The sequence below is a fragment of the Mustela erminea genome, chromosome 4 (genome assembly GCF_009829155.1).
Source record: "Mustela erminea isolate mMusErm1 chromosome 4, mMusErm1.Pri, whole genome shotgun sequence".
NCBI classification, from domain to species: domain Eukaryota; kingdom Metazoa; phylum Chordata; class Mammalia; order Carnivora; family Mustelidae; genus Mustela; species Mustela erminea.
Window position 1 is genome coordinate 7,699,375 of NC_045617.1, and position 24,516 is coordinate 7,723,890.

The following is a 24,516-nucleotide window of genomic DNA, read 5'->3' on the forward strand; positions in this document are numbered from 1 at the left end:
AGGCAAAGGGCACTGTCAAATAGCAGTTTGCTCTACGGCCTTGGGGGGACCTTCTGGGGACCAAACTTCAAGGAGAACCCACTAATTCTGAGACCTGAACTCCAAGTCAGACACCCCAGGAGTCAGCAAAGAGAGGTAGGTGCCCACGAGCCACAGGGCTGAGGCGACACGGCCGTCACCCGCTGTCCAACAGGGCGTCCCACCACTCACACCCCAGGGGAAGCCAGGCCATCTCAGGGGCCCTAGGATCCGTACAGGCCCAGAGCTGCCGCACTGGGGGCTCAGGAAACTGTGTCACTTACCACTTGACTCTCGCTACAGGTGAAGCGGATGGTGGTTGACTTCTTCCGAATCTGGTCTGGACACAGGTCGCCATCGACGTATTTCAGGACAGTGGCACCATCTCCCCACTGTGGCCCCTCGCTCACCCTGCCGAGGTTCACCGGCTTGGAGCCGCTCAGGAGACACGCGGCCGCTTCCGGAGGGCACGGCTCTATGAGAGGAGACACGGTCGTTACCTTGGCTGATTTTCCAGCCTGCGATTTATCTGCTAAGTAACGTCAGGTGCGTGATCACTTGGTATCTGTTGTTTCTTCCATGTGAGTTGACAAAGATGCCACAGGACTTCTCAGTTAAATGCTGTTTTACTTCAGAGGGAAGGAGTAGTGGGGTAGTGGGGAGAATCCAAGATTCCACAGCCTGACTTATTTCTGAATCCCCACTGTGTTGAAGCTAAAATACCTAAATAAGCCAACCGGACATTTCAAATGGCCCACATTCAAGGACCATCTTTAAGAGTTACTGAGAACTCTGCTGATTTCCCAGTCCCTAAAACGTCTGTGCTATCTGCCCTGCATAAAAAACCAGTCCCACCTCATGGATTAGGAACCAAGTTGTCACTGATCTGCCTGGCACAGAAAGTGAGGGGAAGCGGGCCACGGCCTCAAGTGAACAGGCTCACCCGCCCACAACACTCTCAGGAAACACAGGCGCACACGCAATCTCTTTCACTCCCTGTGTCTCCTCCTGCCCTAAGAGTCACCTGCCACCATGATTCCCATCACCCGCCTCCAACTCGTGCTCAAACAACATTACTATGTTCCCAGCAGAGCCTTCAACAAGGACTTTTTTTTTCTTTTTCCCAACAAGGACTTCTGCTAGACCATCCCAGGGATCAGTTCTGAGACCCTTCAATAATTACTTCCTCCTGCCACCTCGCGGCCGAAGCGCCTTCACAGAACCCTGTTCTTGCTCTATCTGCCCCCAGTGTGAGCACAAGCCACCTGCCCACCGGGAGTCCTCTCTCACCAGAGCCAGCCTGGGGAGACAGAGACTTGCAAACGTTGATGAGGTAGTGCTCGGTGGCTCCTGTCCTTGTGACAGCTTCCCAGTTGTCACTGTACCTTGCTAGGGATGAGAGGTCGAAGGTGTTGCCAGCCCCATCTCTGGAGGGAAGAGAACACTGCGGTTAGGCTCACCGGGTACTCCAGGTGGACACCGAGCGCTGGAAAGGCTCGACATCTGAGGTGTAGGCTGGGCCTGACATTCTGGGCCTTAGGTCCCACCCAGGGACAGAACTTCAGACTGGACCTCGCCCTCCACCTCCCGTCAGAGTGAACCTGAGCTCAGGAAACTTCATGACTCGGGTCAGCAAAGTCATGTATTAATCCAAAGAAGAGCAAAGACAAAGCCTGCAAAGGAAGCACTCCCCGTGCTCAGGGCAGACAGCGCACCCCACAGAGCACTCCCCGTGCTCAGGGCAGACAGCGCACCCCACAGAGCACTCCCCGTGCTCAGGGCAGACAGCACACCCCACAGAGCACGCTCTGTGCTCAGGGCAGACAGCGCACCCCACAGAGCACTCCCAGCTCAGAGCACTCTCAGCGGCAGCTGCCTGCCATCTAGCCCCAAGGCAACCGCGGCCGCGGGAGTGCATGTGCACTGGTGCGGACTGTCTGCTCGGGCTGAAGTTCACTACTGTACACACCCCACACACAACCATTCCTCAGAGCCAACCCCACAACAGGCACAGTGTTAATGGGGAGCAAGACAAGCGTCTGTCCCCGAGGGCACCAGGTCCAACTGGAGCAGAGGCGCAATCACCGATGCCACCTCACGAGGTCCCAGCAGGAAGAGGAGACTGGAAAGCATCCACTGGTTCAAAAAATATGGGCTAAGCGGAGGGTGTTATATTGACCCAAAAGGATACAAATCACCCAACTTATGAAATTCACAGAAATTACCAGGAGAAACAGGATACAAATTTTTTTAAGTATAGAGTATGTCAGAGGGCAATTAAAGCTGAAGAGGAAAAAAGTCTGGGGCTGGGTGGTTGGGGGGGGGCGGGGGTTGAGATTTTTAGATGGTGTGGTCAGAGAAAACTTACCGACCAGGTGACCTCACTGTATACAATTTTGTACTTCCATGAATTTATTACAATGTGCATGTGTAAGCTTCCGTTCTAACTGATTACTCCATTTTTACTTCATTAATTCTTTAAAAAATGGAGCATAAAAAACGTGATAGGAAAAGCTTTATGTACAAAAATATAAAAAAAGACTTTGTACACAAATCTCAGAAAACAAAAGACAGCCTCAAAGGGCAGCAAGAATGGCTAAGCCAATCAGGGCTATCTGCTCACAGGTAGTTCACACCCACTAGAAATGAGAAATGAATTTGTTTCACAAGGAAACACTCCCGAGGCATTTTGTTGGAAAAAGAAACATAACCGTAAAGCCCACTCTCTTACCTCAAGGGCACCCAAACCCACCCAATTCCAGGAACCACAGGTGACCGAGACCAAAAGGGCCACCGACCGCCCCTGAAAACCTACGTCTGGGGGCCGCATCTCCCACACCACCCAGGCCCTCATCCTCTCCACGCCTTCTTCGCTGCTGTGCCCTCAGACACAAGCAGCGTGTGACGGTGGAGGGGAGGCCAGGTGATGTCCTGGTCACCCCGCTGCACTTACACCTGGGAATCACGCGAGGTTTTCTGTCCCAACTGCAATCACCTCCCGGTGCAGATCTTAACCCAAAATAATCCCTGACCCGAAGCTGTGAAGGACTTGGAAGTTCACCTGGTCCCAGTGCTCATCTGACTAGCATGGGACGAAGGCTTAGAGAAACCACCTAAGCTAACCTCCCGTGCCCCGAACTCCGAAGCTGGCCCAAGTTCCTCCGACATGAGGAAGAGTCAACAGACGCGTCCACTCACTTGAAGGAGCACTCGGTCACGTCAAAAGGCGCACAGGCGTACTGCGTCCGCCACTCGAACAGGTAGGAGCAGTCTGAAGTCTCCCTGAGAAACACGGGCTGGAAGGGGAGAGACGCGTCAGAGGGGGCGCTCCGGCTCACTCCTCACACTTCGGACGTCGGGAGCGAACACGGGAAAGGGTGGTCACGAAGGGCCACGCGAGCTGACCAGGGTTCCGACGCACCTTCTGTAACTGAGGCATCTTAACTCAGCTACCCGGGGGAGTCTGAAACTCCAGAGCGGACGGAGGGCCGGGAGCGCGGGGAAGCCGTACCCAGCCGGGCGGCTGTCCCGCAGCTGGGAGCACACTCACCCTCTGGGTGCTCCGGTCACAGTAGAAGAAGATGGTTGTGGAGCGCTGGTACACCTTATGGCAAGTGTCCCCCCCAGTGTAGTTCATCTTCAACAAGCCATTCTCATACGTCAGTTTCTGAGTGAGGAGACCTGCTCAGAGAGAAGCGGATCAAAACAAGGACTGGCGCCACCATGCCTGCCCTAGCAGACCTGTCACATCCCCTGAGCCAAGGGCTAGAAGAGCGGGCACGCCCGGCCCTGGGTGCTGGAACCTGCTCCCGGCCGTGCTGCGCCGCAGGCCTCCTCTCGCCCCAGGTCACCACGTTAGAGACTCACGGTGGGAACGACGAGTGGCAGCCACTCCCCAGCCTCGTCACCTGAGAGGTGGCCCCTACGAGTTCCCCCACACACTTGTCACATCAGCTACTTCTTTTTCAAAGTTCTTAAACTTAGGGGCACACAGGTGGCTCAGTTAAGCGTCCGACTCCTGGTTTCGGCTCAGGTCGTGATCTCAGGGCCGCGGGATCGAACCCGTGCTCAAGGAGGAGTCTGCCTGAGCTCCTCTGCCTCTGCCTCTGCCCCTCCCCCCACCTGTGCCCAGGAGCTCTCTCGCTCTTTCTACAATACAATCTTTAAACGTTCTTAAACACAGCTTCACTTGCCCAGCTGCGGAGGCAGCACTGTGAACAACAGCCTGCGCTGTAAGTTCCGAGCCAAACCCCATCCTAGATGCCTTCCCTCTGACTCAACTCTAGAAAGTACTACCTCAGAATACCCACCACTGGCTACTTCAGCCTGCCCCGACTTAAAATAAAGCATCAACAACTGGAATTACTAAGAACAAATAGATAAGATGCTCTAACAACATCTGCCGGTACAGATTCTGCTTAAGAAAATCAAATGACATCAGAAGCACCATGAACACGGCTTTCTTCTGACTCTAGAAAGAGGCCCCCCTTCAGCGTAACACCTTAACACGTAATTCCTCTCTTGCACAAGAGCAGAAAAAACCATACAGTACCTGCCACTTTCTGAAATCCCTCGGGTCCCCGCTTCTCCTGACACGAAGAGATCACCTTGGACTTGTCACTAGTGGAGCAGACCTTTGAGGACAGCATGCCACAGACACGGAAGTAATAGGTGTACTCGCCCGCGGTCACGACGGTGTCGTTGGCAGCCAGCGGCTTCAGGTTGTACAAGTTGCCGTGCCTCGGGTCCTTCACCTCACAGTTGTCTCCTTCAAGAACACACAGAAAGGAAGGGCAACCGTGATCCCACCGACACTCACACTGTCAGGCAAAAAACGTCTTCCAATGTTTAATCAGGTGATTACTGTCTTAAAATGAGCATTAAATGCCATTTCCACGTTTTCTCATCGTGCTTGAACACACAGTATAAACTACCTATCAGACAGCCTTCCAGAAAAGCCAAGGTCACAGGGTAAAGATCCACTTAACCAATCAAAACGCCAAGTTAAGGTTCCTAAGTGCAGGAAGGCAATAACCGCCCATCACTCCAGGCAGGAGAGGAGGATGTCACTGGCAAAGCCAGCCAAGCACCAGAGTCAAAACCCACGGGTAGGAAACGATCCCTCCGCTATGTAGCATCTCAGGACCATGCACGTGGCCAACACGACGGGGTTTTGCACCTAGGATGCTGTCTGGAGTCTCTCTGCTACTTCAGCCGTTTACAACTATCGGGGGGGGGGACCCCAGGTCTTACCTTCCACTCTGATGACGGGACAGGCTTCCACCGTTCTCCAGACAAACACATACTCACAATCATCCAGAAGCTGAAATGTTGGGGATCCCTATAACAGAAACCGACAACTTACGTTTTTATGTTTTAAAGTCAGTCAGAAAGATAGCCGCAATTAGCCTCCAGCTTTCAATCTCCACGAGTCAAAACACAGAGCACTTGTTAAATACATGTAGGACGTGGAGAAGAATCTAGCCAAATGCTACTGAAGGCCTAAAGCCCAGGAAAGCAGGGGCAGCTCCGGACGCAGAGAGGAGACGCAGAGAAGGGAGGCGCCGACGGGCAGGCGCTGGCGTTCAGCCGCTCACGCACCGAGGTCTGAGCGCACTCGAATGTGATCCTGGTGGAGAAGCGCTGGTTCCCGCACTTGTCGCCGTTGACGTAGACGATACTCAGGGACCCATTCGCCGCGGCCTGGGGGCTGATCTGCACCACGCCCAGGTTCCAGCTGTTGTCTTCTGACACCAGGCAGGACCCCACTGCGCTGCCTGCAAGAGCCGGGAGCTCGACTGGGGCCGGGGGCGCGAGGAAGGGAGACGGAACCGAAGTCAAATGCTCTCAACTCACCATGGCATCCAGGAATATAAGGGAGGGGGTTGCAAACACTCAAATAGAAAGTTCTCTTTCTTCCATCAGCCGAGGTGTCCACAGCAGTCCAGGGCTTCCTGACTCTGCTTAAGCCACTCAGGTCATACTCATTCCCAGCATCGTCTGAAATACACGGAAACACAGGCTAGCCCTGCTTTCTCGCTGACCGCAGACCCCTCATGCACGAAACTGACGCCGGTTGCTAAGGACTCGGGCGAGCCACCAGAAGCCCAGAGTCTTCCTACAGACACGTACACTCACTCTGCCCCTCTAAGCTGCCCTTCGCAAGGGGGACCACTGACAGGAGGTACAGAGCCTGAGGCCTCCTCAGGACACTGTTCGGCATCCGGGGTGCGCCTTACACAGCTTCACAGCCTTTCTTTTAGGTCCTCAAATAAGATCTAATAATATTTCTTTCCCCTGAGTTTTCTTCTGTTATTAAGCAGCTTCTGATCCCAAAATATAGATTAAAACCCTTAGTCCAGATTCTCTTCAAGAGAAACATCTCAAGCGTAAGGATCAAAGAGGCACAGAACACAAACAAGCCAGACACCACCACACGCTTACCCGTGCGTGTACACAGACTCACACACACATGCATGCCCTTGACCGGCCTTCCTAAACCGGGTCCTCTCAGTCTTACCTGTGACCTGGCAATCCACAGGAGAAGGGACACAGGCCAGTGCAGTCTCAAACTCAAAGAAAGTGTTTCGGATCCCCCGGCCAGAGTCAATGTCCTGATGCAGGAATGTGGGGTTTCCTGGGTAAACATCATCGTTGCAAACGAAGCGGATGATAAAGGTATCAGCGGTCCCTGGGGAACGAAGAGGCCAGACTTTAAGAAACAGAGCAGCCACCACGATTCATCCCAGAGCAGCAGCGGCCACTGGGAACAGACCTCACAGCCCCCCTTTAAAATGACGACACCGCCATGCTGGTCTGCTTCCCGAGGCCTGACATGCAGTAGTGATCCACACAACCACGGGCTCATGGGGGTGAACACAACGTCCTCTGTCCTGATATTCCAGAAAACGGGGAACTGCAGCATCCGCTCATCAACCCAAACATGAGCTAATGTCATTGATTCCCGGACAATACTGAGTTCCTAGTACACAGGAGTGAACGAAAGACATGTTTCCGAACACAGAATACTGGGGAGGCTGTGGGCAGGGGGCGGGGGCCACTGAAGGGCTCCTGCAGCCAGGGGTGGCAGCAAGCCACGGAAGGACCCACAGCAGTCCACGGGGTGGCAGGTAACGCCATCATCCCCATTCGGTCCAGGCGGGACCTGAAGCAAAGAGGTTTAGTAGCAAGCCAGAGATGACAGAGCTTTACGTCCAAGAACCACCTGAGGGGCTGACTGTGGGGAGGCTGGGACCGGGCAGGAGGAGGGAGAGCCAACAGCACAACCCCACTCGTGACAGGGCCGCACGCCGGGGCCTGGCAGAGCACAAAGGACCATTCGGGAGTGTGGGGCCACGGCCCAGAAGCGGGAGGTGGGGGACAGGACAGCAGATGGCTCTCGGTACATGCCCAGAAGGCTCCCAGTCACGAAGACCCCGGGACACCCAAGAGCTGCACCACACATGGTCCAGAGCTCACCTGTGGCGGGGGAAAGCGGCCCTTTGTAGGTCAGGGTTATAAAGCCCTCCGTGGACAGCTGCAGGCTTTTCTCGAGTCCAACCGGCCTTTCTGGCTTCAGATTCTTGAGATCCTCTGTCTCAATCTCCGCCTCGCAGCCAGAGGCTGGTTTTCCATCGATGGTCCCGCACACGGGCATCGCACCACACACGTTAAACTGGGGGCCAGACAGCGAGAACCACGCACGTTAACTCGGGCCACGTAACTCGCCACCAACAAGAGCCCCAGCAACTCAATTGCTGCCCCATGACCCAGAGAGCATTCAAGTCACCAAGCACACACTCGGGCCATTCAGCCCTGAAGTTCACGCGAAAGGCAACATCTGAAGCCCAATGACAATGCCCGTGAGCTGCTTCAGAGGAACACGCAGCGTGCTTCCTGACACAGCGCCATGTCCGTGAAGGCAAGAGGTTCGCTGCAGGGGACAGAATGCGGACAGCGTGTTGTCAGCGAGGCAGGACACACTCTGTAGCAGGAAGACACAGGGCAGCTCCTCCGCTTCCGCTAAGCGCTTGCGGACGGCATGTCCACCATCGAGGTCACACGCTGAAAGCATTTTTCTTAAAAACTGAAGCCCCCTACTCCGGAAATGGCCAGTTAGGGGCTCAGCCACCGGGTGGGCTATGCGCAGGAGGCCTCGGGGACAAAATGCTGGGGCGGGTTCCCTTTCCTTCTTTCAAGGTCTCGTCTGTGAATGAGCATCACGGCTGAGAGAAGCCCGGGCCTGCCCTGCTGAGCCGTGGGCACTGGCTTCTGGCTGCCTGCACCTGCGGCCCCTCCGACTGAGGGTGCAGGCCCCGGGGAGATGCCTCCCTCAGCAGCTTCAGCAGTGAGGGAGGGCCCCAGGGGGACCTGGGGGCAGCGGAGCCCAGCAGGCCCAGGGGATGAGGGCACAAAGCCAGGGAGTCGGCTGGAAGGCCGTGTTGCCCTAAGTGGATGGAGCAGGCCGTGATGTCGCCCAGGACCCTCAACACACCTGCCACCTCCTGACGCCCCTGCTGGCAGCCACACGCGAGCCTGCTGGCTGCTTCTAGCACATTCTTTATGAGGCAGAGCACCTTCCAGCATGTCCTCTACGTGGGTCAACAACGTTCTCGTCTGCCTGCCTGCCTCTCAGTCTCACGTGTGGGCACATACGCTCTCGCCTAGTATAAACCAAACTGCCTGAACAATCTGGGAGTTGGGGGTAGGTGGAGGACCTGCCGAAGAGCTGCTGAGGGGCAAACGCTGTTCAGTGCTCTGCCGGGCAGCGAAACAAGCTGTATGCTCTCCTGTGTGAGGTGTACCCGCACCTCGGTATCAAATCTACAAAAACGTTCTTATCCCAACTTCGTGTTTTCGAAGGTTATTCTCTCATTCCGCCAGGCCCATCAATGAAAGAAGTGCTGTCAGAAGGTTCTAGAACATGGCCACCTGGGTCATCTCTCTTTTCAGGATCAGGTAACTACCACTTCCCCTTGACTGGTGGTTCTCAGACTCCAGGGGCATCGGAATCACCCGGGGGATGGTTAAAACAAACTCATGGATCCACCGCACAAAAATCTGTATTTCTAACAAATCCCAGGTGACGCTGACGCTGCTGGTCCAAAACCACGGCTCCAGACACACAGCAACAGATCAGGAACAACTTATTTTTGGGAAAACAGCACCCTCACATCAGCACTACGGCAGGATGGGACTGAGTTTTTCCTCCCTTTCCCCTTGAATTTGGGATTTTCGTCTCCTCCTGGGTGAGAACTGCCATCGCTGCGCCATTCCTCAAGACACCGGCCACCGGCCTCCCCAGCGGCGGGGACTTCAGTGCATCTCAAGACACCGGCCACCGGCCACCCCAGCGGCGGGGGACTTCAGTGCAGACTGCCTTGTTTCAGAGCAAACTGGAAATTCATCACATAACTCTTACCACAAAAGTCTTCCCGATTCCCGGGACCACGTATCCTTGGGAAGTGTTCAGCGGGTTAAGGTCGAACACAAAGCCACTGTTCGGGTCCCTTATGGAACAGGCCTGCAAGAGAAACAGGGAACTCAGACGACACAGCGTACCTCCAAAGCCTGTGCACACGGACCTCACAGAACACATGCTTCTCACTGACCTCAAACCCCAGCAGACAGCGGGCATGACTGATTAAGAACAAAAAACAAGCAAAAAAACCTTAAAGTTGGTTTAAGTGTTCTGTTTTCCACCTCACGTATTCACTTAAAGGCAATGGTGATGGGAGGCACAGGGTACCTCACGTCCGTCCTCTTCTAAGAGACGTCGTAAGCCTGCCCTCCCCCTTGTCTGCTTCCTGCGCAGCCCACCGGACGCGGGCAAGGAGCAGCAGCCCCAGCGCGGTACGCATGGCCGAGGACAGAGCGCGGCACCCTGCCCTCCCGCCCTCCGCAGGCTCCACCAGCCCACGACCCTGGCTGGAACAGCCGTTCAGGAGAGCCTGGGTTCTGTTGCTAAAGCGGAGATTTTAAAGGTGGAGGGAGAGAGAGAAGTCCCACCACGGAGAAAACAGCCAGGCCTGTGGGAACCACAAGTCTCCCTTCGGAGTCAGAGAGCACATCACAGCGCAGCCCGCTGCCAGGCCCCGCAGGGCTCACCTGAGGGCACGAGCACAGGCCACGCCCAAGAGCAGGACACGCCAGGAGGGCAACAGACACACAGAAGAAATGGCAGTAACGGGGCTGGGGTCGGAGTTTGAGAACCTCGAGCATCACACCGAAACAGACGGGCCAGTAGATGACGGGGCACTGGTATGTGTGAGATCTTAAAGCGACGTGCTCACCACTCACTTCTCGGCAGCGGCAGCGGCAGCGGCGAACCCTCCGAGCCCCCGGGGCGGGGATGCCACCGCAACACAAATGGGACAAGGGAATGGAGCAAAGGGCAGGAGCCTGCGGTCAGCGGGGAGTAAGGCTGAGGGTCTGGCTCTTAGCCCAGCATCTGCGAGCCGGGGTGGGGGAGAGACACGAACAGGAGTCCCAGAGGTCTGCTGTCAACACGCAGGGAACGGGGGCGCCACTAACAGATCTGGCAGCACGAGGGAAGGGGCGAGTGCAGAGCCGGGACACCCGGGTGGGAAGGTTCAGAGCCGGCTCACCGAGACACCCCCCGACCGCACCCGTACCTGGTCTGTGTCCGTCGTTATTTGGATAGGACAGGCGGCCTCTGTGTTCCACAGGAAACTGACCACACACTCCCAACTGAGGGAAAATATGGGGTGAGGATTCTGAAAGAGTAAACCCAGGGGACAGTCAGCACAACAGGACGAGCTCAATCTCGCCACACAGCAGCGGCCAGACCCTACTGAACGTTTCACGGTGTGTCCGTGATCGGCCAGCCGCCTGTGTGCACTGGCTAGTTATGACGGAATGTCCTCACTATTCCTACTAAAAAGATGGTACCCCTCAGGCTTGGATGTCACGAAATTCACCTGAGGCCATGGGGCAGTAAACGGCACAATCGAGGTCCAAGTCTTGCGTTTCAGCCTGTGCTTCTGAGAAACGCTCTACGCTAAGAACACGCAACGTGAGAAGCCAGGCACAGAGTTCACCTACGTAAACCGAAAACTGGGGAGAAGTGACCTGGCGGGTCAGAGGCCAGTGCAGGGGCAGAGAAGTGACTGGAAGGGGCGCCCGTGCTCCGTGCAGCTGCTCCTGGCTCAGTGAGCGCTCCGGGCTGTCCATGTCACGTACACTCTGTGCACTTTTCTGGGTGTGTTTGAGAGAGAAGTTCCCCAAACATGTGCGGGACCACGTTCTGCAGCAACAGCAGCTCACGCCGACAGTTTATCACGCCACCGGGAGTTCTGTTAGCATTTCTCAACAGAGCCTCCCCATGACCCCAGGAACCCGGTTCTGTCATCACCCACCATGTGTACACAAACGAGAACACAGGGGCCCAGGGAGTCAGGACACCTGCCCAGGCTCGCAGAAGATGGAAATGGCGGCCGCCTGATGGGGAGCCCACACCTTGCCCCCCGAGCACCCTTGGACCTGGAAGTCCCCCACCCTCTTGGCCTCGACACCCGTCCCAGTAAAACAGAAGCACATCAGTCCCTACTGCCCCACGGTGTGAAAAGGAACTGCTTTAGCCGTGAAAGTTCTCAAAGTCCCGTGGCTTGCGGAACCCTGCAGACGTGACCCCTGCTCACGGTCTCTGGCTGCACGGGGCATGGCCAGCCCCACACAGGCCCTCGGAGATACAGTGACTATGGGAGGCCACTCTGAAAACACAACACAGTCCATATAAGGTGTCACAGGAAGGCTGGAAAACTGAGGACCCCAGAAAACCGCCTGGAACAGTCCAGTATGTCCACAGCAACGAGAAACCACAGTGGGAAGAGGGAGGCAGGCGAGGTTCTAAGGAGGGGTCACAGACATGCCCAGAGATGGCAAGGACTGGGCTGGGCAGCTGGGAACCCTTCCTGAGACTGAGGAAGAAAGCAGCCAACCCAACCCCAGGCTAATCACGGAATGTGTTTACTGTTCGGTCATGGAACACCTCTCTTGCACAACACCGGCCCACACTCACCCAGCTAATAACTTCATCCCCTTATCAGAGACCCCTTCTTGACCTCTAAAGAAATCATCTCCTGGAAAAAATCGTGTGTTTGCAAATGACACAGAGACCTCAGGATCTGCAGGGCACCCGGAGTGTGGGAGACAAAGTCCCCGGGACCGCCGGCATTGGGTACACTGTGCTCTTCCTTCCACAGAGCCAGAGGACTCGGCACGTGGACCTGACCCTTTTAAATAACTTATTTAATAATCAATGTGAATTCCACTATCTCCACTCTGCATTCATCTAAGAGTCTGGCAATTATTCAAAAAATACATGACCCAGATATAATGTGAAACTCCAGGTTAAAAAGCAACTGGGTTTGTGACAGCCAAGTTCTGAGCATGAGAGCCAGGGATGGGGCCTAACACCATGAAGGTATTTCATGCCACTGAACTGAACGCCTAAAAAAGGCTTAAATGGTACATTTTATGTTATATATACGTTTCACTGACTTTTTTTTTTTTTTCCCCAAGGAAAACGATTGGGACCATACAACGACCTCCAGAGCAGTTTTATTTGTGGAATTTTTTCTTCTGTTCCTCCCTGGCTGAGGAACTCAGGGCCAGGAGCAATCTCTGTAACTTTCTCTATTTCCTGGCCTTCATTTTTTATCCTTGATTTGCCCACAAATTACACACATAACCCTCACTGTTCATCTGTAGCCCTGAGCGGCACTGACCCCAGCTTCCTTGTCTATGAATGTCCCTAAGACCTGTTCTGCCGTCAGGATCCCCCATCACCAGCTGACAAGAACTAAGGGACAGGAGAGCGTCCACACAAAACCCTAAGAGGAACCACCACGCCAGACCCCTTCATCTCCAGAAGACACACATCGACTGGCCCTCTGCAACAGAAGACCCCGAAGGAAGCAAGGCCATGGGCCACGCGCGCCTTACCAGGCTGCCCCTGGAACAGACGAGATGGATCCTGGTGGTGTAGGTGGTCAGCCTCCCATCGCTGGTGGTGCACGCCGAGCCGTTCACGTACTCTATGAGGAGGCTGCCGCTGTCCTCCACCGTAGGGCCTCCCTTTGCGACCCCCAAGTTACTGATGGATGCTACCTCAGAAAAGGAGCCCTGCAAACAAACGGGTCTATTAGGTTTTCCCTCTGCAGAGAAAACAAGGCTTCTTCCTGACTGCTACATTTGATTCTTGTTATTCACAGCACGTGTGATCTGTGAAGTCACCACAAACACTGCCCCATCACGCCCGGGGAAACACGTACCTATACAGACACCATCCCACAGAGATGATGATCTTAAATCCTAAGAACTTCTGCTGGAACATTCTATTTTATTTTATGAAAATAAATGTGGTGTGTGATGGGTCTGAGGCCGTCCCAACAGACATCTAAGATGGGCCTCGAGCCCTACCCCCAGACCCCACACAGCCCCTCGTGTCCCCTTCCACGGTCATCGATCGGACAGGCCTCAAGAAGGAAGAGCTTTGCCTGGCCCCGCCTCCGCTGGGAATGCACTCTGGAGCCACTCCACACACGTCCACAAAGGACTGGGGCACTACAGGTTTTGATCTGGGGCCACAGGCCTATGCTGGCAAGGCAGCGCTTCACACACACAGAACCCGTGGACAGCGAGGACTGACTGTACTCTGAGGCCATGGCTCCACAGAGCGGGCACACACAGGTGTGCCCGCGCACACGCCCAGCAGGGAATGTCACTCCTACCCACCAGGGCGCGCTCCAAGCTGCCACATGACAGGCGCCAGGAGAAGTACGTTCCCGACGTACCACGCCCTATTTTTCAAAGCAGCACACGTACATCTTTATTTTAAAATTCCCTGAGCACGAAGAACACAGGCAAAGGGCCCAGAGCTGTGGCAGTCACCGCGCTGGATCGGGGAGGAGGCGCCCCAAGCAAGGGAGCACGCACAGCCCCGCCACAGCCACAGCAACGGTCCCGAGCCACGCTCCCCTGCGTGAGCGGAAGCAAGAGCCTCTGGAGCCAAAAACCATTCTTCACAGAAGGCTACGGACTGAAGGACACTCGTGAGCTCCATCAAGACCAGGCATCGGAGCGTCCTCCACCCTGTGCCGTAATCGGAGGCCGCCAGCTCCAAGGCATTTCGTGAAGTTCTAAATCTGAACGACGACTCGAGCGTGATCACGTGTGGGGGGGCGCTCCTCCTGCTCAGGGGGTTTTGTCCCAGCAGCCGGGTCCACTCTAAAATACCCGCCTCCACCCGAGTCACGTGCTCTGCAGAGAGGGCAAGACCCACCTGCTCATTCTTGTACCTCATCTGGCACACCGACGCGTACCGATCGCAGCCCGGCACCGGGTTCAGAGGGCGACACACGTTTATGTAGTATTTCCTCCACGAGCTGTGCTCGCCCGCGTTGTCCATGGCGTACCAGTTTCCTCCACGACCGCCCTCGGATTTCGCGAGACTAAAATGTGAAGGCAAAATGCATGCTTCTGATGCTAACAGATGCCAGTCCGACAATTCGTTTCTAAGAAGTTACGGACAGGACGAAACTGCCCTACCCGTCAAACCACGGGACACAGCTCACCGTGACTCACAACACCCACGACTAGCTCGACCTTCACTGACCTCGCACGCAGCGGGACCCTGCACCGGCCCCCTCCCCCTCCGTGTTGTAAATGATGCAGCTGCAGACAGACTTTGCTATGACGAAGAGCAGTCAACGTCACAAAGGCGACCAGAGCGCTGTTAGAATTCCTTCTGCTTAAAACTCCCCAGCTTGGCCCTGCATCCCCAGAACTTACTTGACTCCCCATTATCCACCCAGTTACGAGCTCACCAGCCAAGCCTAAGCCAACCTGGACCCAGGCCGGGGCCAAGGCCAAGGGCGGGATAGCTCTGGCCTCACCTGGAGAGATCGTACTGCTCCATTGTGGAGGGGTCGGTTACCACGCACTCCAGGGGCTCCACTGGGCAGGCGTAACTGGTGTACCACCGGAAGTTGTAGGTAGAGTTATCTTCCTCCTGATCACGTGACAAGGAGAGAAAAGGGATATAAGGCAAAGAAAAAGCAGAACATTAACACAAAGTCAGCATTTAAGAAACGGCTGGCACTTTCCGTAAGTAAGAGCCACAGGAAAGAAAGTCTACTTTGCCCGTCTACACCTGTCTTATTACAAATGACGACGTCCCAGTAATAGATTAAGACTCAGCTGAGTAGCATCAGCATAATTTGTGATGCAAGTTTCGTACACAAAATCAACAGGGTTGTGGGTAACCACCGAGGTGCACGGTCCAAAGAATAACCAGCTTGGATGAATAGTGCCTACGTATCCTGGCAACTCTAAAAAGATTAATTACAATCATAGGAGATGTTGATTGGCCAAGAAACCAGACAAATAATAGCTCTGCTTCGTAATAAAGGGCCCATGACAGGGTCCTGTATCTCAGGGAGCCAGACACTTTGATGGATTCTCCCCAGGAAAGACCACAGCTCACGCCTCACCTGTGGTTAGAACCTCATTTCATTCCATAGAAGTCACCAGCCCTGTTCCACCCACTACTGTCCTGCCCCCTGCCTTTACGAGACCAGGGTTCTCTCCCTCTCGGCTCTCCTCGGTGACGGAAGCCCATGCACACTCACGCCGCACAGCTCCTACCTGATACTCAGGTACACCAACTCCGGCCTCTCGGTCACAGAGGAAGGTGATCAGTGTGGCTCTTGGTGTGTGCTTTTCATTATTATAGGGCGTGCCATCTTTGTAGTTCAACTGGATCATACCATCGTAATAGGACAGTTTAGCATTGCTCAGTCCCAAGTTCCAAGCCTTATTACCACTAAAACAAGCAAACAAGCGTCTCTTAGGAAGGACAGCAGGGCCAGAAGGGCTGTCATGCTGTGACCCGGAGCAAGGCCACCGCAGTGCAGGGGTGGGGGGCGCGGGGGTAATGTCCGTGACCCAGGGCTACAGATCACCGGGGTCTGTGGTGGGGCCAAAGGGCAGCCTCACCCCACACCAGGACCCAAGGCCACACTCAGCATAGCTGGCTTAAGGTACAACCACCCCCACTGAGCTATTACCACACCGAACAGAGAAACATGTGCGTATCTAACAACCGAGACATGCAAGCTTTGCTGAAGTAAGGTATTATAAACTCCGAGTGTGCGTGTGGCCTGCTTCCTTTCCAGGAAATGGAGCTCCTGGAATCCTCTGCTTTTGAGGCCAGGGCTTCTTGGAGTCGCACGCTCCCTGAAAAGCAATGATGTCTGTGGAGAACACACCTACTCCTGAATAAAACACCTGTCAGTATGAGATATCTAAGGAAAGTCCATAACTAAAAAGGAAGTTACTTGCATTTTGGCTAATTGACAGGCTCCGGAGCCCGGCGGACAGGAACTCAGAGACACTGCACCGCAAACATTTATGTAGAACTCATACTTGTCTGTGTCGACTCTATAGGCACCATTTTTCTTTGTGAGAGGTGACAGATCGAAAGAAAACCCTAGGGAAGAAAGAAAATGACGCCATATGTAAGGTCAGTCAGACCACAGTCGAGAAGGGTGGCCCCAGGCTCACAGCTTCAAAGACAGTCTTCCCAGGAACCGGCCACTGGCAGGGAGCCGCAAAATGGCCAAAGAGATGTTTTCCCCTCAGGCCACAGGAACTGAACTGGCGGACATCTCCCCTGGAGATGGATTTGCCACCACCATGCCCACTTTACCGCGTTAACCTAAAACCAGACTGAAGGCCCAAACCTGCCGATGAACAACCAACCGGTCCGTGTGAAGCTAGATGACAACGCAGTGACCTTCTTGAAAAGTCAAAAGCAGGTTTCCTGGCCATTAACTTATGCAAAGAGCCTGTCCAAACACCATTCATTTCCTTGTGGTCCTCACATTCTGTACTCAGTGCACACTGCCCTCTACCATGCATCTAAGACGTAGTAGCTTCCTCATTATCTCCACAGACACCAGGACTCTGGTGAAACAGTATTAGTCTAGTTCTCAAGTGGGGTAGTTCTTAAACTCTCACAGGAAATTGAGAAAAGAAAAAAAAAAAACCTAAGCCATTGGAGAGGGCACCCCACCAAGGTGGTGTGCGCGCACACACCTGCCTGGGAGTCAAAGACCGTGCAGTTCTCGCCCTCCGTCTTGGACAGCACGCAGGCGGCGGCTGTATGCCACTCGAGCTCATAGAAGCAGCCGTCGTCCTCAGAGGTTCTCAGCACTGGGGCACTTTCCAGATCACCTGTCAGTGAGGAAGACAAATGGATCACTAATCGGTCCCCAACTAAAAATAGTACCACAAATACTGGGATTCCGCTGACATGAGGTTCCTAGAGTAGTCAAACCTGTGGAGGCAAGAAAGAAGGGCAGTTGCCAGGGACGGGGGTGGGGAGCTCGTGTTCAGTGAGGACAGAGTGGGAAGATGAGAAAGTTCTGGAGACAGACGGTGGCGATGGCAGCACGACGCCGGGAATGTGCTTCAGGCCACTGAGCCGGACACCCGAGGAAGGCCAAATGCTGAATTTCATGTTATGCGCATTTTACTACAGTTTTTTAAAAACAGTAAATGTTGTGTTACATATATATCACCCACAACTCAAAAAACACTCAAAAACAAAAAAATAGTCCTACCCCTTGACCATCTCCCACAGCTGGGCACTTATCCAAAGAAAATATTTCCACAGGAGGCGGACAGGGGACCTGCAATAGCACATCGCCAGCCCTGGAAACACGCTATTAATCCAACAATAGGGAAAATGGTTAAAAATAGTAAGACCCAACCATTATCAACGAGGAAGTCCCTAAAAATTATAACTATGACTGCAAAACACAGAAGAGTATTCACGAAATGCCATGTTTTGAGGAACATTTTAAAAAAAAATTCCGAACATATACAGATTTTGACCCTGTTAAACAATGTAAACCTGTAAATATAGATAAGTGAAGAAGAGCATTGTCTCTAAAGGGTGAGATCACGTACAACATTTTTCAAGCGCTTACGATTTTCCCCCTTTGGAGGAAGTAAAGCAGCCGCACAGCCGCGCGGTATCAGTCCCGAGGAAGAGGAAGCCGCACTGAGACCCATAACTCATTTGGAAAATTGCAACATGACGCTCTCGACACCATATGGTTTCTCCATTTCTGGACTGGTCTTGGGTGGGGGCTGGGGGCTCAAATCCACAGACCGCCTCTGTAGGTTCTAGAACTGGGAATGTGTGGTACGAACCCTTTCTACCTCCCCCTCTCGGCAGCGGCCCATGAGAAACAGAAATGAAGGGCGCAGCCTCACCCGGGACAGAAGCCACCACCAGCACATGTCGCCTCTCCCCTTTCTCAAAAGGGCTCACCTGGCTTACAGATGAGTGTTATGTTAGTCGTTATCTTCTTGTGGCCACAGTCGCTACCGTCGGTATAGGAGAGCTGAAGGTTCCCTTTCTCCTTTGTGGGAGAAGAAACGAACTTGCCTAGACTTTTAAATCCATCCTTATCTGGAAGAAAGGGAAAACAGAAGACATAATTATAAATGATGACGATGTAAAAAAAAAGAGGTACAAACGCGTCAGCCAGGACCCAGCAGGGTGCTGTGACCTCTTCCCAGCCCGCCCAGTCTGGCGCCGTGGTCGGTGGGTTTTTCTCGAGGGACAGGTTTGGCCAGGCCGTGGCAGCCACACTGAGGACACCAAGGCCACCTCTAGGCCCACTGGGACAGAGCAGTAACGATAAACAACATCTCACTCCATGGGCACGAGAGACAGACAGCAAGCAAGCGTGCATGTCACACCATCCCAGAAAGTAACACCTTTCCCCGACTTCCAGGGCCTTGCTCCCCTGAAAACACAGGTCTTTTGAAAGCACAGCCAAGAGGCTAGAGTTTGTCCCAGGACCAAAGCAGAAACTAACTGAACCTGTCCAGCAAGCCAGACGGGTGACTACTTCATTCTTGAGTCAGTTGACTTTTACTATGAAGCCCTGAAACTCCGTCCCCAGCCCTGCTTACACAGAGGCATGGGCGCGCCCAGACCAGCTTCGGGAGACACATCAGCAATTCGGAATACCGGGGTAATTCCCAAAACCCAACCTGGGTTCACAACTCTTTATCTAATGTTTGTAACAGATTCTGATTACTCCCCCCGCCTCTCATTTTCCAGGGGAGTCTTAAGTGGCAGACAACTCTCGTGCAAAACGTCTGCATCAAAGCCTCTGCAGGAAAACCACGGGACCGACAGAATTACAGCAGGAGGAACCCAAGGGGCACAAGTACTCTTCTATGGAGAATACGATGAGACGCCACTCGTCCAAAGCCGTAACTTAACAGTCACGGGCAGTAAAGCTATTAAAAACTCAAAATCAGTTTCATACAAGGTACTGGCAATGTTATTCTCCAAGTTACAAAGGGAAAAGATGACCAAGTAACTCCAAGCCTGGCTCCTTCTGTCCCCAGTTACAGGGGCAGCTCACCTCAGACGGCTCTGGCCACTCCGTGGCAGCGGAGCACTTAGTTTCTAGAGCACACTGAGCAGTTACCTACATGTGAGTCACTTTCCTCCCCGTCCCGGATACGCGGAACCCAGAGAGAGGAGACGGCAGAAACCACAGGAGGATTCTCCAACTTGCTCCAAACCGGATGCAGCCGAGTTCTGTGTGCCTTTGGGAAAACCAGCACCGTGGGCCCCACTCTGACCACAACTCACCGACAGAGCAGGCGGCCGCATCTTCAGGGCAGCCTCTGGCCTGGCCTTCCTGCAGCACTCTGTGGCAGATATTAACGAAGAAGTGCTTCTTTTCTGTTTCCCCCTCGCTGCCATCCACAGCTTCCCAATTCTGTTCCACTTCTGTGATTTTAAAAGAAAAAAAAATTCTTTTAGCCAGAGGCAATGATTATTTCTCTGTGAGTCACACCATAAATGGTGATTAAGCCAAAGGAAAAGACCCAAAGCTCACCAAGCATGTAGTCCCTTAAACCCCAGTACTCACGTTTCTGGATGCAGCAGACCAAAGGCACAGAAATTCACTGAGCTCCTCAGGCTTCTCTTCATGGAACAGAAACAAAGCACGCCCCAATACCTCCTCAGAAGAGTAGCCTTACCACAAGGTAGGGACAGGGAATCAATCAGCGAAACTCTCCCAAGCACCGAAGTGTGAAATCAGAAATGGAAAAGCACATCCAGATGGCAACCTGTGCCTTGCACCTGGCCGAGCACCACGCTTTCGGTCCCAGGCCCTCCTCCGACCACCAGGAAGGTCAAAGACACCTGCCCCCACTTCCCCACCAGCAGACCTAGTGCAGGCCATGCTTTGTTTCAGGAAAATAACAAAACACACTGGTCTCTGAGCTCAAACATCTTGTGATCCAGTCATGTACGAGCAGAATCAGAACTTCACAGAAGATTGAGGGCGTGCGCGCGAGTGGAAAGAGCAGGACCCTGAATCGGAGGTGACCCACAAGCAGTGGCCGAAGAGATGAGTTAGAAATGTGTGTGAAGGGCATACAGAGACTGAGGCACTCCTTTTACAGACACGATGCTGGGGTTCAGAAGGGAAAGGCCACCACTCGTCAGGGTAACAGTTACTCTGAAGAGCTATGTGCCAATGTCAACAACCGAGAAGAGCCCATAGGAGGCCATGCAAAGACAAACAGGGACAAGGCCGGGGGAGTGGGGTGAGCTGACAAGCTAGAAGGCAGGACGACTGTTTAAAGCTAGCAAGGAAGGAGTTCTGAGGCTACCTCAGCAGTCTGTGTGGATCCTGAGGAAATGCTCAGGTCCCTGGAGAGCCCAATGGGGGGGCACGCGTCGGCTGCGTGAGTGCATGTGTCTCTGTATCGCTCACCGGCCCCTGTGTGTGTCTGTACGCGGTGGCATTTAAACAACAGTGCCGGACAAAGGGCTCTCACAGTACCACCCAGCTTAGCGAGACAAAGCTGAGGCCTGCAGGAGGCAGACATCTCACTCAGGACCAAGCACAACACCGTGCTCTCTTTCCACCGCACCAAGCCGAGCTCTTTGCAAACACGTGTGTACCAGCACTGAACCACGGCACCACTCCCAGCTGACCAGGTGCTGAGTGACTAATGTGCAAAGTACACTTGCTGCCAAGGTAGTTCATCAAACCTGAACATTTAGAGAGGTCTCGTGTCAAAAAGCAGCTCTCCGACACTCCTTACAAGAGAGGAATCCCTCCTTCTACTATCATATTGTCCCAACCAGATGAGGACTCAGAGCGCATGAGTCATCACTCCCACGGCACGGGTAACTCCGTGACTCTAGGCAAGCATTCTACCTCAGATATTATCTCCACAGATGCAATTTGCTTCCACTTACACCTAATCCCAGGGCTGCCGAAAGGGAAAACTAAAAATGTCCCAACTAGATTCAGCTTCCCCGTGGGGAACCCCGATTCTTAGCACTCGGTCTCTCGAGACACACCCCCTCCCCAACCCCCATGAAGTTCAAAGGCCTGGGGCAGGGGTCGCGTTCACCAGGACCCGGTCTGGTACCTGTCACATAGCCTATGCCCCACGACACCTGCAGAGCAGACTACCTCCTGCTCGGCCGGTCTCTACCGTGAAGCTGGGTCTCAGGGACAGACCTCTTCACTCGGATACAGCGAGGAACATGGCATCCGAGGGCTCCCAGCCCATTCGCCTTTCAGCCCCACAAGCATCAGAGGTTGCACAGGAAATGCAGACCCCACTTCAGAGACAGTAAGACAAAGGGGGAAAGCATGGGGGTCAAAATAAGAGTGAACCCGGCCACACTGGGTTCCGACCCTTGAAGCCCGACAGGCCAGGGGCGAGGTGGAAACACGGCCCACGTGAAGCAGGCTGCTGTAGGACTGTAAACTTCCGCTGTTGACGGTTTTTGACTGAGATGTAAGTGACATGGAACACGGCAGTCGTTTCAGGTGGACGACGTTGTGACTTGATCTGTGTGCCCGCATGTTTAGTTACCATCCACACCACACACAGATACAAATGTGTCCGTGTGTGTGTGTGTGTGAGGAGAACTTTCAAGATCTCCTTTCTTAGCAACAAGAATGTGTATCTAAAATTAAAAACTTTCTAATCACAAAGTTCAAGGCCTGGGACGTGGCCCTTTTTACTAAACTAGGATAAGATTCGCCAGGGCGTCCCAATTAGAACAGTCCTGCCAACCTCAAACTCAGGTATTTTACCTCCTAATTCAGCGTCATTCCTAATAATTTGTGTAAATGCTGCATGAAAAGGCAGGGGGGAGAGGCCAGGAAACAATTAGCTAACAGTTCAAGAAAAGGAAGAGCATTTCCAAAGGTTTTCATAGGGAAAGAGGCAAGAGAAGGTTCCCGCGACCAGGCGGATGGAGCCCACGGGGTGCGCGGGCCCTACCTGAGTGCCGGGCCAGCGCCGACAGGTCATACCGCTTCTTCCCGTCGGTCACACCGCAGAGGAGGTCCTCCTTCTCCTTCACACAGGCGTACTTGGTGTCCCACGTGAAGAAGTAGGTGCAGTCTACCTCCCCGGTGAATACAGGCACGCCTTTCCCATCGTTAACTGTGCAATTGGAGAAGGGAAAAAACAAGCACTCCATTATGTGACCAAAACCCGGTCAGCCCACTGGCCACGCTGCCAGCAGGGCAGTGCCAAGCCCCAGACATCAGAGGTGTCAGAGACTGGACACCTTCTCTGGAGTCTCAGACAATCCCAACCCCTCAGTAGCAGGCCTCTGTCCCTTTCACCTTTAGGAGGGTCTCAGTAAGCCATCAGGCCGTTCGCAACACGTTCGCCGTGGGCATGAAACGGGGGCCTGACAAGGAACATGTGAGCCCCCGGGCAGGGCTTGCCACGCACGGGCCGTGGTCAGCCCCGAACAGACTTGTGCGTGGACCCCGCGTCAGACAACAAGGGAATCACCCACAGGTGGACGGAGACCAGAGCTCGAGCTCTAGGAGCGCCGCTGGCTTTCTGATGCAATGATGAGCAGGGCGCGTTCCCTGAGATTCATCTCTGAGCTGAAACAAAAGGGTCCCTGGGGATAGCCACCCCATCGAAGTGCCGAGGCCCACGTGCCCTCCCAGAGCCCCAGGCACGCCTCCAGACATCCCAGCATCCTCGACCCACAGGCCTCCATCGTGGTCCCATGCTCCGCTCGCCACATGTTCGGGGGGCCCTGACGCTACACGTCCGGGGGCCCTGATGGCTCAGCTCCGGCCTGAGAGCCAGCGCTTCCTGGGCCACTGCCCTGATCCACACAGCCTGGGATTCGGCAAACTTTGGTCATTTTTCCCTTACTAGAAATATCCCCTCGTCTTTCCAAGCTGGTGGACCGCTGGCACAGAGCTCTGTTTTCCACCCCTTGATGGTTTAACAACTCTCCTCTGGACCTCCTGCATGATTTGCCTTTCTTGAGGTCTGGTGCCCTGAAGTGCACAATGTTCTAAAGGAAAGGGAAATAATATTTTGTACCAAGGGCAAATGATGTTTTGATTGCAACTTCTCTTAAATCTTTAATATTATAAACACGATAATTATAATACCAGCAAGAGCAGCCGGTGTGTTCGGAGCACAACCTGAACCAGGCACCGAGCATCGAAGGGCTACAGGGGGGCGGTCTGCATAAAGCGGGCTCAGGGTTGAGGACTTGACAGATCTTGGCATATTAATTCCATGGCACAGGTACAGTTCCAGCCCCACTTTTATAGATTAAGGGGGGGGGAGGGGAGGTTAAACAATTTGCGTATGGTTTCCTAGCTAGAAAGCAGAGGAGCCAGGACTCAAACCCAGACAGTCTGGCTCATAACCATAACCACAAGGCAATACTTCCCTACGCTACTGCGGAGCTTTTTTTCTTTCCTTTTTTTTTTCCTCTTAAATGATGGACTTGAAGCCATTCTTAAGATGCAGCACTCCCAGCTTCCCTCCCTCTCCGGCTGCGACCCGCTGCGACCCACCGTTGCCCGCCCCGACCCACCGTCGCCCCGACCCAGACCCACCATCCCCGACCGTCGGCCCCTCCGTCCACCCGCAGCGGAACTCTTCCGCAGGTCACCCCGCCCACGTGACTGCGGACGGCTTCCTCCCGCTGGGTCTGTCTGGGTTTGCGTCTCACGATGTGGAACAGATCTGTGTTTCCCACAAACCTGGAGCACTCGCCGCATTTCTCTTTGAGCAGGTGAAGTTTACAAACCATTAAATGACACTAGGCCTGGTCCGAGTATCCAGCCCCACTCTGGAGCTGATTCTGTATCTGAACCTTACTGAGGAGGGAGCACCCGTTTTCGTCACTGGTGAGCATCTCGACTCGCGTTCCTTCTTCACCGCCCAGTGAACTGTAGAAGAGTGATAAAGCCGGAACGACCCAGCTCAGGGGGAAATGAGTTCCTGCCGTGGAACCCAGTCGCTCTCCGCCGACACTATCGCCCCACCTCACGCTTCAGCAAAGACAAAGCTACCCACTCACCCAACCAGTTTAATTCTCCCTCTCGCTGCACAGCTAGACTGCATTTC

The 24,516-nt window shown here is 54.0% G+C and overlaps 1 protein-coding gene across 1 annotated transcript in view; it reads right to left on the bottom strand.

The window, feature by feature from the left end:
- IGF2R (insulin like growth factor 2 receptor) overlaps positions 1-24,516 on the bottom strand; it is a 95,533-nt gene that overhangs the window by 24,371 nt on the left and 46,646 nt on the right. The window contains exons 11-31 of the mRNA XM_032338554.1: positions 22,399-22,563; positions 19,727-19,867; positions 18,383-18,523; positions 17,140-17,277; positions 16,384-16,531; positions 15,688-15,865; positions 14,937-15,052; positions 14,324-14,492; positions 12,985-13,164; positions 10,653-10,754; positions 9,440-9,541; positions 7,498-7,693; positions 6,539-6,709; positions 5,875-6,018; positions 5,620-5,795; positions 5,272-5,359; positions 4,571-4,786; positions 3,569-3,699; positions 3,217-3,314; positions 1,309-1,445; positions 303-493 (exon numbers count right to left, since the gene is read on the bottom strand). Of these exons, the coding sequence (XP_032194445.1) occupies positions 303-493; positions 1,309-1,445; positions 3,217-3,314; positions 3,569-3,699; positions 4,571-4,786; positions 5,272-5,359; positions 5,620-5,795; positions 5,875-6,018; positions 6,539-6,709; positions 7,498-7,693; positions 9,440-9,541; positions 10,653-10,754; positions 12,985-13,164; positions 14,324-14,492; positions 14,937-15,052; positions 15,688-15,865; positions 16,384-16,531; positions 17,140-17,277; positions 18,383-18,523; positions 19,727-19,867; positions 22,399-22,563 (3,128 nt within the window). The remainder of the gene's footprint in view (positions 1-302; positions 494-1,308; positions 1,446-3,216; positions 3,315-3,568; positions 3,700-4,570; positions 4,787-5,271; positions 5,360-5,619; positions 5,796-5,874; positions 6,019-6,538; positions 6,710-7,497; positions 7,694-9,439; positions 9,542-10,652; positions 10,755-12,984; positions 13,165-14,323; positions 14,493-14,936; positions 15,053-15,687; positions 15,866-16,383; positions 16,532-17,139; positions 17,278-18,382; positions 18,524-19,726; positions 19,868-22,398; positions 22,564-24,516) is intronic.